Genomic DNA, 19,051 nt, shown 5'->3' on the forward strand with positions numbered 1-19,051 from the left:
CGTTCTGTATCATCTGTAAGGGCTTGGTTGTAGAGCTTGGTAGGCCGGTGAGGAGAGCGCTGCAGTAGTCAATTTTGGCAAATATTAGAGATTGGAGAACAGTCCTAAAGTCATGAAAATATAGGAGAGGTTTGAGTCTTTTTAACACCTGAAGTCTGTAGAAGCACTCTTTAGTTGTGGTTTTGATCATATTCTTTAGGTTAAGACGGTTGTCTATAATTACTCCAAGGTCTCTCACATGAGAGTGGGTGAGAAGGTGTTTGTGATGAATCTGAGATGAGAGGTTTTCTTGGTTGGAGGAAATGAATAGGAGTTCAGTCTTAGATGCATTGATGACCAGATTTAGACTGTTGAGGAGATTAGTGATGGCTTGTAAGCTGTTGTTCCAGAGTGCGAGGGATTTGTTAATAGATTCTGTTATGGGAATCAAAATCTGAACATCGTCCGCGTAGATGTAGTGAATGAGGTTAAGACTAGTTAACAGTTGGCAAAGGGGAAGGAGGTAGATATTGAAAAGGGTAGGTGATAGGGATGAACCTTGTGGTACGCCAAGAGCGGAATTTGTAGATGGTGATTCCTTATTGTTGATTTTGACTTTAAAACTCCTGTTACTGAGGAACGACTTGAACCAACTGTGGACTGTTCCCGAGATGCCTATGTCTGAAAGGCGATTCAAGAGGATGAGGTGGTTGACGGTGTCAAAAGCCGCCGAGATGTCTAGAAGGATTAGGAGAAAGGAGTGTCCTTTGTCTAGCCCCATAATAATATGGTCTGTTAGAGATATGAGTAGGGTTTCAGTGCTGCGAGATTTGCGGAACCCATATTGGGAAGGGAAAAGTAAGTTGTGATCTTCTAGATAATCAGAAAGCTGGGTGTTGACCAATTTCTCAGTGAGTTTGGCTAAAAATGGTAGATTCGAGATAGGGCGGAAATTAGCCAGAACACCAGGGTCTAGGTTATGTTTCTTGAGGAGTGGTTTCAGGGAAGCGTTTTTAGACTATCTGGGTAGAATCCTTGAGTTAAGCAGCAGTTTATGATTTTGGTTAAGGGACCAGAGATTATATTTGGGATAAGTAGCAGTAGCTTGGAAGGTATGTTGTCCGATGGGTGGCTAGATGGTTTTTGCCTTTTGAGAATGGATTCGATCTCTTTGGTCGATGTTAATTCGAATTTGTCGAATTTGATTCCCTTAAGAATGTAGGTGTTATCGAATGAGGTGGTGTAGTCAGTCTTGGTTGGAAGGAGAGCAAGTGTATTTGAAATCTTCTGCTGAAAGAATAGGGCTAACTCATTTGCTTTGGTTTGAGCTTGTTCGTCAGGAATTGATGGTGGTAGAGACTTTGTTAATTGAGAGACATATGCAAAGAGGGTTTTTGCATCAAATTGGAGATCATGGATTTTATTACCGAAGTATTCTCTTTTTGCTTTTAGAATTGAAGTCCTGTAGAAATGTAGAGTTCCTTTGTATGACAGTAGTGTAGTGGTGGAAGGTGCTTTGCGCCATTTATTTTCTTTGTGGCGTAATTCTTGTTTTATCCGTTTGAGTTCGCTGGAGAACCAAGGTTGATTTCCTTTTTTTGTCGTGTTGCTTAGTTTCGTGATTGTTGGGCAGAGTTTATTTGCTACCTCTTCAGTGATCTTGTGCCATGATAGCACTGCAGTGTTAGGATTGGCCAGATCTAAATTAGAGAGTTCCTTGGAGAGGTGTTCACTGAGGGTCTCAGAAGCACAGGGTTTCCTGAATTGAAAGGAGGAAAGGTGCTGTGGGGGGGGAGACTGTTTTTTTGTAGTGAGGGTGGTTGTTATCAGAAAGTGATCTGACCAGGGGATAGGGGTACACACAGGTTCCGTGGAGTTGGAGAAGTTAGAGTTGATAAAAATAAGGTCCAGGGTATGTCCTGCTTTGTGTGTTGGTTTGTTTACAATCTGAGTGAATCCCATTGCACTGAGGGCTGTGAGGAGGGCGTCACAGTTGGATGAGTGGGAAGAAGCCTCAAAGTGGAAGTTGAAATCTCCCATGATTATGGTGGGTGAGTCAGTGTTGACGTGTTTCACCACGGATTCTATAAGAGGGGAGGCATCTGTATCTAATACTCCTGGGGGCGCGTAGACTAGTAGTACTTGCAGTTGGTTTGATTTGATTTGAATAACTGTAACAATATGTGAATAACTGTAACAAACTTACTTTTTGTTTCTTTTTCAGCCCTTTCAGCCTTCTCTGCCGTCCTCCGGAGGGGGCAGCCGGCGGCGATAGCGGCTTCCAGCGGCCCCTGCCGGCGAAGACGGACGAATGCACGCCCGTACTGCACGGGCGTTCAAGCCAGCGAAAGCACATGGTCGGGCGTGCGTGACGTACGCCGTGACGTCACGCACGCCCGTTCATGTGCTTTCGCTGGCTTGAACGCCCGTGCAGTACGGGCGTGCATTCGTCCGTCTTCGCCGGCAGGGGCCGCTGGAAGCCGCTATCGCCGCCGGCGATAGCGGCTTCCAGTTATTCAAATCAAATCAAGCCAGTGAAGCGTATGCCGTGACATCATGCGCTTCGCTGGCTAGAGTGCCCAAATTGACGGGCGCTCAAGCCAATGAAAGCATATGAATGCGCGTGCGTGACGTCATGGCGTACGTCACGCAAGCCCGTCCATGTGCTTTTACTGGCTTGAGCGCCCGTGCACTACGGGCGTGCGTTCGTCCGTCTTCGCCGGCGGGGGCCGCTGGAAGCCGCTTTCGCCGCCGGCTGCCCCCACCGGCTGCCCCCTCCGGAGGACGACAGAGAAAGCTGAAAGGGCTGAAAAAGAAACAAAAAGTAAGTTTGTTACAGTTATTCACATATTTTACATGTCGAGTCGCTTCAGGAGGAGGGGATTTTAGGTTTTACATATTTTACATGTCCCGTCGCTTCGGGAGGAGGGGATTTTAGGTTTTTAGGTTTTCTTTGGTTAAAGTTGGGATCCACTTCCTGGTGCCTGTCATTTCAAATGTCATTTGAAATGACATTTGAAATGACAGGTACCAGCGCACCCAGGATACTGTATAGGCGCTGTATAAAGCGCCTATACAGTAAAATGGATTGCGCTTCATGGACGCGCGTTGGATGCGGCTTGAATTTGCATGCGATTTTAATACAGTATCGAGCGGTAGGTGGGCCGGACTGTGCGTGCGGCAAACGTGGGTGCGCCCGGCACTAATGCAGCTCTTCCTACCGCTCCTTACTGTATCGGCCTGATGGATAGGACAAAGAATCCCCCACCTTCATTATCACAGTAAGATTAGAAAGATGAGAAGAAAACAACATTGTACCTTCGATATCAAAGATCAGCCAACTGAAAAAGATGTCATGGTCCACAATAACAAAGGCAGCAAACAGGTCAAGAAGAACCATTATCAAATATATTCTCCCATTCAAATGTCTACATAGATCATTCCTCAAAGACAACAGAGATTTCAGTACTAAAATGCTTCCCAAACCCAGTGTGGGCTATTTCTATAAAAGCTTACTCATACAGAATAGTGGACAGTTGAGCAAGACGTGCCTGCTTTACAAACTTACTTAGAAACAACAAATTAGATACTGGATGATAGTTATTCAGTAACTATGAGGTCCAAGTTCAGCCATTGGGTGACTCTGTTAATTAGCCAGATAAACTTATCAGGCAAACTAGTACTCTATATTTGGCAGCATGGCTGTACTTCTGAATATACCTGGGTATCCTAAAGTTAGCCAGATATGTTTATCCAGCTAACTATAAGACAGGTGAATGGGCACCAGATTTAGCCAGATAAGTTATCTGGCTAACTCAGTTCGTCACTAAAACACCTCTGGATTGCCCCAGAATGCTCCGACTTATCCAGCCAAATTCTAGCTGGCTAAATAGTTATCCAGCTACAATTTAGCCAGATAAGTAGCTGAATTTTCATATAGCCAGATAACTGCTTAGTTATCTGGCTAAATACTTTTGAATATGAACCTCAGAGCCTAAATTTGATTTTTCAACAGTTGCTGAATCACTGTATGTTTCAAATTAACAGGAAAAATACCTGTCTGGAGAGAAGAATTAATAATACATTGAAGAAGATCTACAAAGTAATCGCCCATTGACATCATTGTTAACTTCACCTATAGGCCGTTAAAGCCTGCTAGAGTCGCCATTGCTTGTTGTTGATTTACATTGTTCGTGAGAGGCTGCCCCTGCTTTTGGTAGCTATTCTGGGCTGCTCTGACATTACTGTGTCCAAAGTGAAGCTTCTGGACACTGGCTCACACTTCATCTCATGTGACGCTGAGGACTCCACCCACTGTCATCATTGCTGACGTCACCTGCAGGCTGTTAAAACCTGCTAGAGCTGTCATAGGCTCAGCCTCAGGCCTCCCAGGGGGTTAAGGAAAGTTTTCTTGGAATTATAGATGAGTCACAATATACTAGAAATTGGTTGGGATAGAGAAGGGAAGAAAACTTCACAAATTTTAGTAGCTGTTTAGATTATTACAAAGCTTGATGGTAAGATGTGAGGTGTCTTTATCTGCCATCATATACTCTGTTACTATATGACTACGTAAAATGAAACTGCACACCTCAGCTGGAGGAGAATCGGTCTGGTGGTCAGAATAATATGGGAATTCTTGCAGAGTCAATCGTTATGACCTTGAACAAGTTTCATGATCTCCCATTTCCTCAGAGATATTCCCTTAGATAATAAGCTCTTTGGGGAAATGATTCATTTTACCTGTAAGTTATTTGTTTTGCAGCACCCTGGGCATTAAATCACTATCAAAATAAAATACCGATATCGTCCTCAAATTAATTTACAATGCATTCCAAGTTTGACATGTATGGACTGAAATGTGTTTGAAACCCAAACAGAATATATTTTGGATTCATTTGGAAGAACACAGAATGAGGACTGCACTGAGCATAGCCTGAGAAAGACCTGTCTGTTCTAAGGAGATAACTCATTTCAAATACTGCCTTTACCCATGGGGTGTAGAGAAGAAAAAGGCAAGCAAGGAACTGAGGCCCCACTGCTCCAAGATCCAGTGGCACAGCAGGAATGTGGCTTTTTAAGGGTATACACCTCTGAAACCTTCCACTCTGAGAAAAACTCACAGTGTCTACATCTGTTTTCAGCAGTGTGTTTTTCAGACACGTTCTACAGTGTGTCAGTCCTTACCAGAGGCAAATTTGGTCTGTTACTGAGAAGTCTTAACAAGCAACGTGACGTGACTCCAGAATGACCTGAGAGGACCAGAGAAGGACTTGGCATGGAGATTCCGAGCTGCCACCAGTCCACCCATAGGGGACAGAGGATTAACAGGCTCTTCCCTGTCTTGCTTACTAGCAGTGGCCTTGTACTACTAAAGCACAATGCATGAATAACCTTACTCAAACTCTAGAAACTGAATTCAGTCCAATGCCAACCTAAATGTTAGGCAAAACAAAATAAGCTGCCTAATTTTTGAAAAGCCACTTTTTTCTCCATCATAATTAAAATGAAATTCTTAATTTTTAGAGAGGCATTTAGTAGAATTTGCAAGGAAGGAAGGATTTGTATGAAAAATGTAAAACATATCTATTTCAAATAGCATTCAACATCCCTCCTCACCACTCTGCCTCTAACCAACAACACTCTACAACCTAGCATCCCCTCCCCTGTTTCCACAGGTTTATTTTTATTTCTTTTCTTCATTTCAAATTCCCCCCTTACCCTTTTCTTTCCCATGATTATAAAATGAATTATGGCCCGGCTCCATTATTAATTAGATTTTTGTTAATACTATTACCTTTTAGGTATATACCAGTTTTTGTATTTTTAATTTTATTTTAATTCCATTTTATTTTAATTTTATCTTTTATTTTAACTTTGTCAACCGTTTTGACAAAAAACCTTGTTTTGAAAAATGGTATATAAATACTTTTAAATAAATAAATAAATAAATTCGTTTTTCTCCAGTTTTACACAGTTTTTTTTAGTAGACAGACTAAACTTTAGTTACCACTCCCTTAGACAATGTAGGCCGGGAGCAAATGCCCTATAACTCATTCTATAGCTGTGTAACTCTGCTGAGCCAGTCCTGTTAATGAAAATTATTCCATCATCAGTAATTCATCAGTTTCATTTCACAACTCCTCAACCTGTGTAATATTTGCTCTTTCAGATGGAAAAACTGAATAAAGTGAAATGACTCATGTCATAGGAAATTGAGTGTATTGTATTACTTAGTTCTATAGCTTTCAGTAAGCTACAACACACTATAAAAAGCAAAATGAAAAACAGAGTACAACAGATGTATAATTAGAAGGAAAGACAGCTTTTATATCTACTTTGAAAAAATTACAATTTTTTTTAAATTAGAACCAATACCAATGGCAATAAGTAAGCAACAGTCTATGCGTTTTACCAACATTTTTTGACCTACAGTTTATAAATCTTTGGCTTATACGATATTCAGTAACAGTATGTTTTATTTTTTTTACCATTTATTTATAATTTTAAGAAGAGCATCACAAAAATACACTTGAAAATGAGACATCTGACAATCATAAGAAAAAAAAATTCATATGATACTCATAACAGTCCACAATAAAGGGGAGAGTTGTTTATAATAATATTGACAACAATCAAAAGAAGAAAAAGAAAACCAAGAATACAAGAGGGTATGCAGGAAAACAGCCTAAAAACAAAATAAAGCAAGATTTTCTATCAAGTTACCGAATAGAGGAGGATGTCATAGGAAGGTCCATGCCAAAACTCAGTTTAGAAGACTGAAATGCTGAAAGTTGTGGAAGATCAAAAGAAAAACAAATCATACTTCAAAGCCTGATGCTTAATAATACATTTACATGGATAGATTAACAAAAAGGTTGTTTCCAACTGCAAAACCTGAGGTTACATCAACAGAAATTGCTTCCTGTTCTGAGTACTACATGCCACACTGGGGAAAATTTGGCACATAGAATTTAAAAAGGAAACATCTTTATAATGAAAAAAGAAAAAGATTAAGGACCCAATCTTTATCTGGCTCTAAAACAAACTTTACAATAAGTGTAGCAAATTCAGCTACTTCCATACCTTCCTGGTCCAAGGCCTTAGAAAGAGCCAAGAGATCTAAAGAAGGCTGAGGAACTGCTGGAGTAGATCCAGCTCTAGATTGACAAAGCAGGCCTTGGAGACTGCGGTCGGGGGGGGGGGGGGGGGGCATGCATTTTCTGGGATCATTAAAATCTCTCCAAATTATCAATTCCACAAAGAAGAAAAGATGATACTTTGGGAAAAATAAAAAAAAATGTAAACTCTTGACTCCTTATTTCATTTTCCAATCGTTCCATCTTGTTATTCAGTAACAAATTATCCTTGACCAATGAATACTCAAGTTTCTTCAATCTTCCCAGCACTGTTGATTATAACCAAATAATTGATTGCATCTCTTAAGTTTAACATGAATTGGCATTTGCTTTCATTTGTAACGACAAAGCCTGAATTTGCCTAGACAAAGATTTCTCCATACTCCAAATGACCTTAGATACACCTTCAAGAGGCACAGGTAGGGAGCTTACTAGCCCAGTCTCTCAGTTAAGTCCTAGATCAATGAAATACTGAGGTCCTTTCCCCAAAAACGGAACAGTCCCCAACAAACTCGCAGTGCTGCGCCGGATGAAAAACTGCAGCAGCTCTGGAGGCCTCTATCCCTGCCGAGTTTAGGTGCCTGTCTCAGGTTCCCTCTGGAGCCCCCAACCAGGGTTGGGATAACAGGGGCAGCTCGCTTCTCTGGGTCAAGAGCAACATCAAGGTACAGAGACTCAGCCACAGTAACTTCACTCTGCATCAGAGGAGGCCTCAAGGATACCACTCCGGAGCAAACCGGCTCTTCAAGTATTACCACATGTGCATCCATGCAGGGTGAAAACAGGACTTCCCCTTGTGCTTCACCATGGATGTGATTCCTTGGGAATGCTCATGACACTGCCTGCATGTCCTCCAATTTGTTTGCTGAAAATGCTGAAAACTGTCTTAATTGCTGCTGTCCTGTTACTGCTGCTGTCCTGTTATTTCCCTTTTTTACCAAACAATTGCAGACACTAATCTCTTTGTAAAGCCCAACTTCCAAATGTATAATCACAGTGACCCTGTCCATGCAATATAATTAATGTTTCTTCTAATTTTTGAAAGGCTACATGTGCAAAAAAATGTTTGTGCAACTTTTTATAAGTTGAGTTCAAATTTGTGCATTACGCGCCAGTAATATTGGGATTTCTTGTGCGCTTAGAGAGAACAGCGAATATGACCCTTGATAGATAGATGACGTCAACTGTAACTATCAAAGACACGCTGCAGAAAATGTATAAGAAATGAGACAAGATAATGGATCTTCACGGTCATCATCACCAAGTAAGTCGGATGTAGAATAATCATCTGTCCTTCCCATTTATCTAATCTCTAAGAAGCAATTTTGGCCAAATTTCCAGTAAGTCCTTTTGTGCTGCTCTTGCAAACATAATTAGCAGAACCTTACTCTGTCTACAAATTCTCTCTGAGATCCCAAGTACATGCAAATATCTAAATTTTTGTATACATATATGCTATAATCTGATTGGCATTGTAAAATATTAGTTTATTTGGCTAACCTTTTGGTTTCTGAGAATGATTTTTTTTCTTTGAAAGTTGTATTGCTCATTTTGTCATTGCTACCACTGTTGCTGCTAATTCCCCTCGATTTATTGGTAATAATGAGACATTTTTCCAACACCCCGGGTTTGTACTCTTTCTCCCCAGTAATATGCTTGAGCAACACTAATTTCCTCATTGGCTGAAGGCCAGAGGAGACCTCTCTTCCCAAGGACTACTTTCAGCCCTACTTTATTGCCAGCAGGGGCACTGCAGTGACCTTCCCTCCCCGAAACTCAAGGGCATCACCTCCCGGATGTACCTGAACCTGATTGGTCTTGTTAGACAGAAGACTTGAACCCAAACCACGGCCAAGCTATAGGGGGGAGGGGATAGAGAGAGCTGATGTCACCCCAGCAATTGCAAGGCTTCCTGTATGTATTACATTCTCAGCTGCTCTCTAACATTCTCCTCAGATCTATTGCAGGCCGATACAGTACAGTGCACTCCAACAGAGCGCATTGTTAGCCAGCATTTGGACGCGCGTTTTGGACGTGCTAGCTTTACCCCTTATTCAGTAAGGGGCAATAGCGTGTCCAAAACGCGCATCCAACCCCCCGAACCTAATAGCGCCCGCAACATGCAAATGCATGTTGCGGGCGCTATTAGGTATTCCTGCGCGATACAGAAAGTAAAATGTGCAGCCAAGCCGCACATTTTGCTTTCAGAAATTAGCGCCTACCCAAAGGTAGGCGCTAGTTTCTGCCGGCACCAGGAAAGTGCACAGAAAAGCAGTAAAAACTGCTTTTCTGTGCACCCTCCGACTTAATATCATGGCGATATTAAGTTGGAGGTCCCGAAAGTTTAAAAAAGTAAAAAATGTAAAATAGGCTGGCGGGTCGAAAACCGGACGCTCAATTTTGTCAGTGGGCTCGAGAACCGACGCCAGCAAAATTGAGCGTCGGCTGTCAAACCCTTTGACAACCGCCGCTTCAGTCAAAAAAGAGGCACTAGGGATGCGCTAGTGTCCCTAGCCCCTCTTTTTACCACCGGCCCTAATTAAAATAATTAAAATACTGAATCGCGCGCACAGGAGAGTGGGTGCTTGCCCGCTCTCCCGCGATTTTACTGTATTGGCCCGTTGGTGAGCTCCTCATAGAGCCTACAGCATGGGGTGGGTAGAACCAGAGTGCTCAAAGCACTCATTCTACAAATGTTGAGAAAAAGAGACACTTCAATGTCAAATTTTGTTTATTTTACTAAAAATAGTTTTTGTGTGTTCCTAACATTGTTCGCTCACAGGGGCACATTTCATTATGCTGAGTTTTGTCCCTAAAATTGACAAAAGCTGCCCTTTTCATTGCTCGGGATTACAATGTTTGTTGCAATATTGGTATCAGGAAAAACGAGATATTTTAGAACCTGTGATAACTTTTTGGTATCTTCCAAAAGCAACTATACATAGATGATATTATGGGCCTCAGACGTCTGAAGGAGGCACCTGAGTATAACTTCTTTTCATTGGTTTAAGGAGAGTCAGCCCAAGCTTCAATGTTTCCTATCATTGGCTAGGTGTAAACTGCGCACTGAAATTTAGCACAAGGTTTCTCAATGCCCACAGTAAAAAAAAATGTAACTCCTGATGCAGTAAGCAAATTGAGAGTTAAAAATGTACACAAACCCAAGTTCAAATGTGCACTCAGACTTTTATGCATACAAGATCTTATTTATGCCTGTTTTGTGTGCATAAAATATGCTTTATGCGCACAAAAATGCTTTCAGCGCAGAAAACCATTTTTCATTCACAATGCATGCTTTCTGTGTATAAATCCCAAGGATAGGTCCCAGCACCAGAACTCCAGCTTTTGCCCATAGTGTAAAACCAGCACCAGAAACTTTGCTCCACCTCTGACCAGGAGTAAAATTTCCCGTGGTAAGAAAACCCGAGTTAAGCCGGCACACCTATCTGCATGAGGTGGTAATACCTAATGCCTTCATTGGTATGGGATTTCCAAGCGAGGGCACAAGGCATGGGTACAGATTTACACACAAAACTTTGTTGCATCAGGAGTACAGTTTATACACATAAAAATGGTGTGCACAAACTGTTGGTAAAACTGGGCCCTTATTATATCAGACTCAAAACAGAAAGAAGCACTGCATTGTTTTTATACAGCTGCAATGTCCGGGTGGAGAAACTCTGCCACACCCAAACAGGGTTGGGCAAAAAGACAAATAGACTGAAAATTCTAAAGGATTCTAAAAGATCTTTACATGTGAATTAGCTTTCAAAACCTTTTAAAATTAAACATGGTATGGCTTACATGGATATGGGACAATCTCTGCCACTAGCTGCCTTCCATCCCAAACAGCCTCCTATAATGCCATGGGGCATCAAAGAGATGTATTGGCCTATCGGGAATTTGGGCATCCCCCATTCAGCCACACTAAGGCAGACTCACCACGTTAAAGGCATAGGCTCGCTGCTGGGAGGAAGGAGGCCAGAGGCTCATAGACCACTGGGATGGAAGAGATGTAGCACAACCTCATCCTCTGTGCTTGCTTTTTGGTGGCACACCGCTCCTTTACCCATCCCCCTCAGGCAAATACTTGGTTACAGTCTACCCTGGAATAATCAAAGTTTGTAGGAAGCACACCAGTTCCAGGTGTACCATCGACTCTTTTCTGGTAATAACTGAAAAGTTTGTCTACAGTGAGTAACCGTATCCAATGATGCCTGATTTTGTGATCAATCAAATTGATAGGAGTATCACAAAATATATCAGATGCAATGGTATGGAAACAGTGCAGGGCGTGAAATGTGATATCATTTGTGACACCACTGTCAATATAAAAACTCTATGAATCCAGTTTCTGATGTACTTTGTCTCATTTCTGAACATGGGAGCTGCTGGGAGCCAAAGGAATGGCTTCACTTAACCGGGTGCACCACTTGCGTTGAGTATGTCTTCGCTATTGCACACTGTAGCACGGAAAGAGCATACTTGGTATCTTGATCGGGTAGTCTGGCCAGTACCTCTGCTCTTCACTAAACATTCAGACTCCGTACCCCATATATTCTAAGAGTAAAGCCAGAGAGCAGCTGGAGGCTCCCTGTACACCCAAGCTCAATTTTCAACAGTGCAATGTAGAATTAGCATGTACTGACACTGTTTAACCTCTAAACATAAAGATCTGATTCATCAGTGATTTGCCGGTATGTGCCTCAAGGTAAAAAAATGCATTGATGACGTGATCCTAAAGCATTAAGCTTTCTGTGAAGTATCTGTTGACAACAATATCACAAAGACATTTTTATTCATTTTCCTGGTCTTGCCAGAACTGAATGCATTTTTGTGTGACTCACCTACACTGATTTCTTTCTGAAAATGGCTAAAAATGTTGCTCACAGCTAAATATGTTTTTTTAATAAACTTCTGATCAGAAATGACAGGTGCACATCCTAGGACTAGCAAGATGCTTTTTTTTTTTTTTTTTTTTTTTTTTTTAATAATAATGTCCTTTCTACAATGAACCCAAGTCATGCTAACAGCAGAACAAGCCATTCTTAACATGGAATTATCTTTTATACAAACAAATGCATTTCCAACGTAGCACTGTCTAACCCTCTCCTCTCCTACTTCCAGCAATTGGGGCCCAGGAAAGAAAATTGGAAGGACGATTTGACTGGTTAAGATGGAAATCCTTCACCACCTTAGGCAGGAACTTAAGGTGTGTATGCAAAGCCTCCCTTCATGATAAAGGTTAGTGTAAGGTGTATAAGTCACTAACGCCTGGAGCTTGCTGACCCTGCATGCTGAAGTGACTGCCACCAAAAATATGACCGCCACCAAAAATATGACCTTCCAGGTCAAGTACTTCAGGTCACAGGAGCGCAGCGGCTCAAAGGGAACTTTCATTAGCTGAGCTATAACCACACTGAGGTCTCAAGACACAGCAGGAGGCCTTAGGGGTGGCTTCAATTGAAGCAGGCCCCTCATGAAATGTACAACTATAGGCTGTACAGAGATGGGCTTACCATCTACTGCACCTAGATGAACTCCAACAGAGTTGTTTTTTTAAGCCAGCCTCCGAAAAATGTAGAAGATAATCAAGAAGTTTGTGTGGGGCAAGAGAATGGATCTAGGGCCTTCTGTTCACAGCACGCTGAAAACCTCCTCCACTTTAGACCATAGGACTTTCTAGTTGAAGGCTTTCTAGAAGCCACCAAGCCCCAAGACACATCCTCAGAAAGATCAAGATGCTGCAGAATTAACTTGTCAATATCCAGGCTGTGAGCGACAGGGCCTGGAGGTTGGGGTGCTGCAGCCTGCCCTGATCTTGCGTGATGAGTTCTGGGGAAGTCCCCAGAGTGATCGGTTTCCAAATGGACAATTCCTGTAGGAGAGGAAACTAGATCTGTCTTGGCCAATGAGGGGTTCTCCATTCTGGCCAGGTACATAGCTCTGAGCGCCACCCCAAGGGACAGGGCCCACAACTAGATCTGAACCGCTTCCTGACACAAGGGGCACGATCCCGTGTCTCCCTACTTTTTGACATACCACATGGATACCTGGTTCTCCATGTGGATCAGGACAACTTTGTTGAATGCTGATCTCTGAAAGCCCATAGCATGTACCTGATTGCCCAAAGCTCCAGGAAATTGATTTGACAAGAACATCCCTGAGCAGACCAAAGACCCTAGGGTACTGAGCCCATCTACATGGGCTCCCCACCCAGGGTAGATACATCTGGGGTTAGAACAATTTGAGTGGAAAGACTCCAAAACGAGATCCCCTATTCTAGATTGGAAAGTACCCACCACCAGGACAATGAGTCCCAGAGAGATGGGGTGACTCGGATGCAATCCTGGAGGCTTGGAGTGGCCTGGTGCCACTGTGACCTCAGATTCCACTGGGCTCTGCCTATGTGTAAAACATGGTCGGTTGCAGCCATATGACCCAACAGCCTCAACATGTGGCAGGCCAATATCTGCAGTCTCTTGAATCTCTGCCACAATGGTTGCCTTGGCAATGGCCCTCTGATGAGGCAGAAAGACCTTGGTCTGAGCGTCTGAGCCATGTATATAGCATGTATATAGCCATGTATATAGCAGGGCTCCTATGAAGTCCAACTGAGGCGACAAGCTGAGATGGGACTTTGAGTAGTTGAGAACGAACCCTAGTGACTCCAACATCCGAATGGTCACGTGCATGGACCTGATGGTCCCTGTCTGAGAAGGGCTCTTGACCAGCCAATCATCCTGATATGGGAAGACATGCACTCCCAGTCTGTGGAGGTGCACTGACACTACGGCCAGGCATTTTGCGAAGACCCGTGGAGCGGATGCGAGCCCGAACGGCAACACCCGGTACTAGAAGTGCTGTGTTCCCACCACAAATTGGAGATACTTCCTGTGACTGGGGAAGATCTCAATGTGAGTGTGGATCTCAATGTGAGAGTGGATCCTTTAGGTCGAGGGAGCATAGCCAGTCCCTTTTCTGTAAAAGGGGGATCAAGGTGCCCAGGGAAACCATCTTGAACTTTTCTTTTCTTAGAAACTTGTTCAAGACCCTTAGGTCTAGGATGGGACAGAGTCCTCCTGTTCTCTTTGAAAACAGCCTGGAGTAGAATCCCACAACCAAAGCATCCCTCACCCTATCTCCGAAGAGATTCTCTCCAGTACATGGTACGTCAGCGAGTCTTTCCTGTACCTCCGGTTGGAGATCCAAGGCCTGCAGCTGTGCCATTCTGCAGGCATCGATTGCCACTGCAGAGACTCTTGATGCCATCTCTAAAATATCGTAGGTTGCTTGGACCTCAGGTTTTCCACACTCCAGACCCTTTTACACCAGCAACATGAGTGTGTCTTGCTGCTGTTGAAGCAGCTGCTCAGCCACCTCCTGCACCTGCTTCCAGATGTCCTGTGAGTACTGTCTCATGTAGAGCTCATAGGCAGCAATGCAAGCAATAAGCATGGCATCTTGAAACACCTTCCTCCCAAGAGTGTCCATCACTCTGTGGTTCTTCCCCCGGGGCACCGAGGAAATGGTCCGAGAGCACTTGGCCCTCTTGAGAGTGGATTCTACCACCACCGACAGTTGAAGCAGCTGGTGCTTATCGAATCCGGCAGCCTTCTGGACGAGGTAAACCCTGTCCGCCCTCTTGTTAACGGGAGGCAATGTGAGGGGGTGTTCCCATATCCTCAGCAGCAATTTAAGGATCTCGTGTACTGGGACCACCACAATCTCATTAGAAGGTTCCTCAAACTGGAGGATCTCAAGCATTTTGTGCCTAGGATCCTCCTCTGTCAAAAGTTGAAAAGGGATGGCTTCAGCCATCACCCTCACAAACCCTGAGAAGGTAAAGTCCTCAAGCAGAGACTTCTTTTGTTCATCTGGAGGAGAAGGGTCTGATGGGAGACCATCAGAGTCCTCCAACGGATCATATCTCAGGGGTCATAAGGATCCTCATCCTTACTGTATGCTACAGAGGATGAAGCCCTAGGTGCTTGGCCTATGTCCAAACATGCAGGCACTGACCGAACTGGACAGGGGCTACAGGCCTCTGTGTCTGTCTGTCTTGGTGGAACTTCCTTCTCAGAGAAACTGGCAATGACCACCATATCAGTAGGGGGGAGACCTCTGTGGCCCGCCAGGCACTGATGCTATCCCGGGAGCCTATGCCAGCCGGGTTGGTAACACACTGATTAGCACACTGAGCTTCTCCAGATGCAGTACGAGGATGGACAGCATCCCCGGTGCAGTCAGTGTCTCAGGACCGAAGTCCTGCAGCACCTGCTCCACCGCTAGTTGGACTCTGCACTCCAGCTCCTCCTCAAAAGTTGCCAATGCCAACATCGACTGGCAGGAAGGAGGGGTGGCTAGATCTTCTTGAAACCCACGAGGGGGATCGGCAACTAGCACCAAGACTGGTGGAGATCATAGTGGATCCCTAGCATCATTAGAGGATGGACTCTCCTTGTCATGGAGTCACTTCGGGGGCATTGCAACAGAAGCTGGTGTATCCCCTTGCCATACATTGACAGGGACACATGCCAATGTTTCTTAGGATTCCCTCGATGCTTGGCCCGTTCTTTCCCCGGTGCAGAGGTCGAAGATGACAAACCCTGTGTCCTCTGCCCAGAGGAGAGACAATGGTCGGTCTTCGGTGCCCCTATCCATCGGTGACATCAACAAAATCAATGATCCAGCCGATGTCAATGGTGTAGTGTCTATCGGTGCGGCTGTAAGGTCCTTTAATGCCGATGTCGCCAGCTTGGACTTTCTTGACCCGAAGAGCTGATACATCTTATCGATTCGAAGCAGACATCCCTTCAAGGTCAACTGGGTGCACAAACGGCAATCCCAGACGTCATGAAATCCCCCCAGGCAGAGGATACACACCTCATGAGGATCAGTGACAGACATGGTCCTCGGGCACTGGGAGTATCGGTGAAAATGGGACGTGGCCATGATGGGGCAAAACAAAAGGGGCAAGCAAATTAAAAAAATCGATGGCGACAGGCACCGCCAACATGGGGGGAATCGACCGCAAAAGCAAACTTACCTGAAACACTGAAAACCCTGACTAGGGACACTACGGGCGGGCACAGAGAGGGTCCCGGCGACAGATTGAAAGAAAAAAAACAAAAGGCGAAAAGCAAAAACTTTTCCACAAGGCAAAAAAAAAACAAAAACAGCCAAAGTGAGCTCAATCACACTGCGAGGCTTACATCTCTGTGAAAAAGAAGAGATTGAAAAGGGACCCCACTACCATCCTGCTTGTCCTCAGAGAAGTCTATTTGCAGATTATAGATATTGATGTACAACAATGTTATGCTATCTTTGTAATCGGCTTTGAGAAAACAGCGAGGTTTGTAATGTGCAGAATACAAGGGCTGGAATTAAATTAACCGTCCAACAAGAGGTGATTTACTTTTCTGATGAACAGGAGAAAATATGGCCATAATTCAGCCCCTGCACAGTAAGAAGTCAGCCAGAAATTTAATGACTGGCACTTCTAGGTTTACACTGTAATATTGCAGAAGCCTTGAAATGTACTGTAACTAGTTTATACAGCCATTGTTTCAGTTTGTCACCTTTTCTACCACCATAATGTGGATAATGGCATTACTGTGGATACTTACACAAAGAGGAAGATTCCAGTATTAGCCAAGGCATAGGCAAGACCAAGAATCCCACTGCCCATGATGGCATTGCTCAGGTTAAAGACCGACATACCCAAAGAGGTTGTTCCTGGAATCTATGGAAAATGTAAATAAAAGCAAACCAAATGTTAACCCCTAAAATCCACTTATACTTCTAGTTAGAAAAGTTACTTGGTACAGAGAAACCAAAGTAAGATCATTTGCTTCACCAGAACTAAAACAAGAAAAGTTGGAAAACCAAAAAGTCTTCTTTGGAAATGACAAATGCTTCTGAACTTTATTATTCCAAGTCTGTCAATATTTTGTGTATTTGAACATTCAAAGAATACAAAATATTTGCATGCTTAGGGATGTAATACTGCTGGAGTGGCTTTTGAAAGTCTAGATCCTCTTGAACATTTTTCACATTTTGTTGGGTCAATGCATCAGATGCGTATGAATTTAATTGTTTTTTTCCCCACTTATCAGCACACCATATTCTACATCTTTCAGGACCCAAAATGTTTTATTGGGGAACAATTAATCAGAATCAAAGAGCCCCTTATATATTTTTTAAATAAATGAGAAATTACTACTTACCTGATAATTTCAATTTCTTTGGGACAGTCAGATGAATCCAGAACAAGTAGGTTATGCACCTCTACCAACAGATGGAGACGAAGCAAACTGACGTTACAGTATATATAACCTTGCAGTGACCCCAGCCTGCCAGTATTCTCTTCAAAAGCAACTGTGGACAGACTAGCAAAACTTGATTAAACAGATAACCATTTCAACTCAGCCAACACTGAGCTCAGAAAAGAATGTATTGACATTAGTCTAGGGACTGCACTAACACTTACCAATAATCCCTGTAACACATAGCCATTTATACAACCATTTAGCAACCAAGGGAGGGAAGCTGGATTCATCTGATTGTCCTAAAGAAAAAGAAATCATCAGGTAAGTAGTAAGTTCTCATTTCTTAGGGCCTAGTCAGATGAATCCAGAACAAGTGGGATGTACCTAAGCTACTCCCGAAAAGGGTGGGAGACTGCCCTTGGTCCAGTCAAAACCACATGTGCAAAGGCTGCATCTTCCCAGACTTGCACATCCAGACGATAATACCTGGAAAAACGTTTGTAAACGAAGACCACGTCGCAGCTTGGCAAATGTCGACGGGAGACAACAATTTCACTTCCGCACATGACACTGCCTGAGCCCTAGTGGAATGAGCCCTGACCTGACTAGGTAACAGCTTCCCAGCATCAACGTAATTACCTCCTTAATCCAGCAAACTTTGGTAGCCCGTGAGGCCAGTTCTCCCTGCCTAGTACTGCTATGAAGGACAAACAGGCGATCCATCTTCCATAAAGGCTTAGTAACTTCCAGATACTGGACAATATGTTTCTTGACATCTAAGGGTCACAACAGAAGATACTCCTCTACATCTCTCTCTCTGTCCAGATAAGGCAGGGAGATGTACTGATTCAAACGAAAGTCAGTGACCACCTTTGGAAGAAAAGAGGGAACAGTACGCAGCTGTACCGCCCCTGGAGTCACCTGGAGGAATGGCTCCCAGCAAGACAAGGCCTGCAGTTTGGAAACCCTAAGAGCAAAACAAACTGCCACAAGAAACATCATTTTAAAGGTCAGTAACCGCAAGGTAAGGTCACGCATTGGTCTAAACGTAGGACCTACTAAGAAATCAAATACCAAATTAAGACTCCGTAAGGGCACTGGAAACCGCAAAAGAGGACAATGATGTTTCACTCCTTTCAAGAAACAGGCCCCATCAGGATGAGCCAACAAGAAAACACCATTCACTTGATCTCTGAAACAGGCGAGAGCCGGTATTTGTACCTTTAAGGAACAAAGGGCCAAGACTTTATTCAAGCCATCCTGCAAAAATTCCAAAATAGCCACATTCTTGACTGAACAAGAAAAAGGACCTCAATCCTCACACCAGGCCTCAAACACTCACCAAACCTGCACATAGGCCAAGGAAGTGGAGAACTTTCTAGCTCTTAGCAAGATGGAAATCACTGCTGCACAGTATCCACGTTTCAGCAAGTGAGCCCTTTCAAGGGCCATACCTTAAGGCAAAATGAAGTCGGATCTTCATGATGAACAGGACCTTGCCGCAACAGATCCCTGTGCACCAGAAGTTAAAGGGGCAATTCCGCCAGGAGTTGCTGCAGATCAGCATACCACATCTCCTGAGCCAATCTGGAGCAATCCAGAGTAACTTGTCTTCCAGCCACTCCCGCATCAAGGCATCTATTCCCAACAACTTTGGATCGC

General features: G+C 43.6%; 1 protein-coding gene across 1 annotated transcript in view; it reads right to left on the reverse strand.

The window, feature by feature from the left end:
- The window catches only part of SLC38A1 (solute carrier family 38 member 1), a 141,019-nt gene that overhangs the window by 64,617 nt on the left and 57,351 nt on the right, over window positions 1-19,051 (reverse strand). The window contains exon 4 of the mRNA XM_029616920.1: window positions 16,748-16,863. Coding sequence (XP_029472780.1) covers window positions 16,748-16,863 — 116 coding nt within the window. The remainder of the gene's footprint in view (window positions 1-16,747; window positions 16,864-19,051) is intronic.

The sequence above is a fragment of the Rhinatrema bivittatum genome, chromosome 9, assembly GCF_901001135.1.
Source record: "Rhinatrema bivittatum chromosome 9, aRhiBiv1.1, whole genome shotgun sequence".
Lineage (NCBI taxonomy): Eukaryota > Metazoa > Chordata > Amphibia > Gymnophiona > Rhinatrematidae > Rhinatrema > Rhinatrema bivittatum.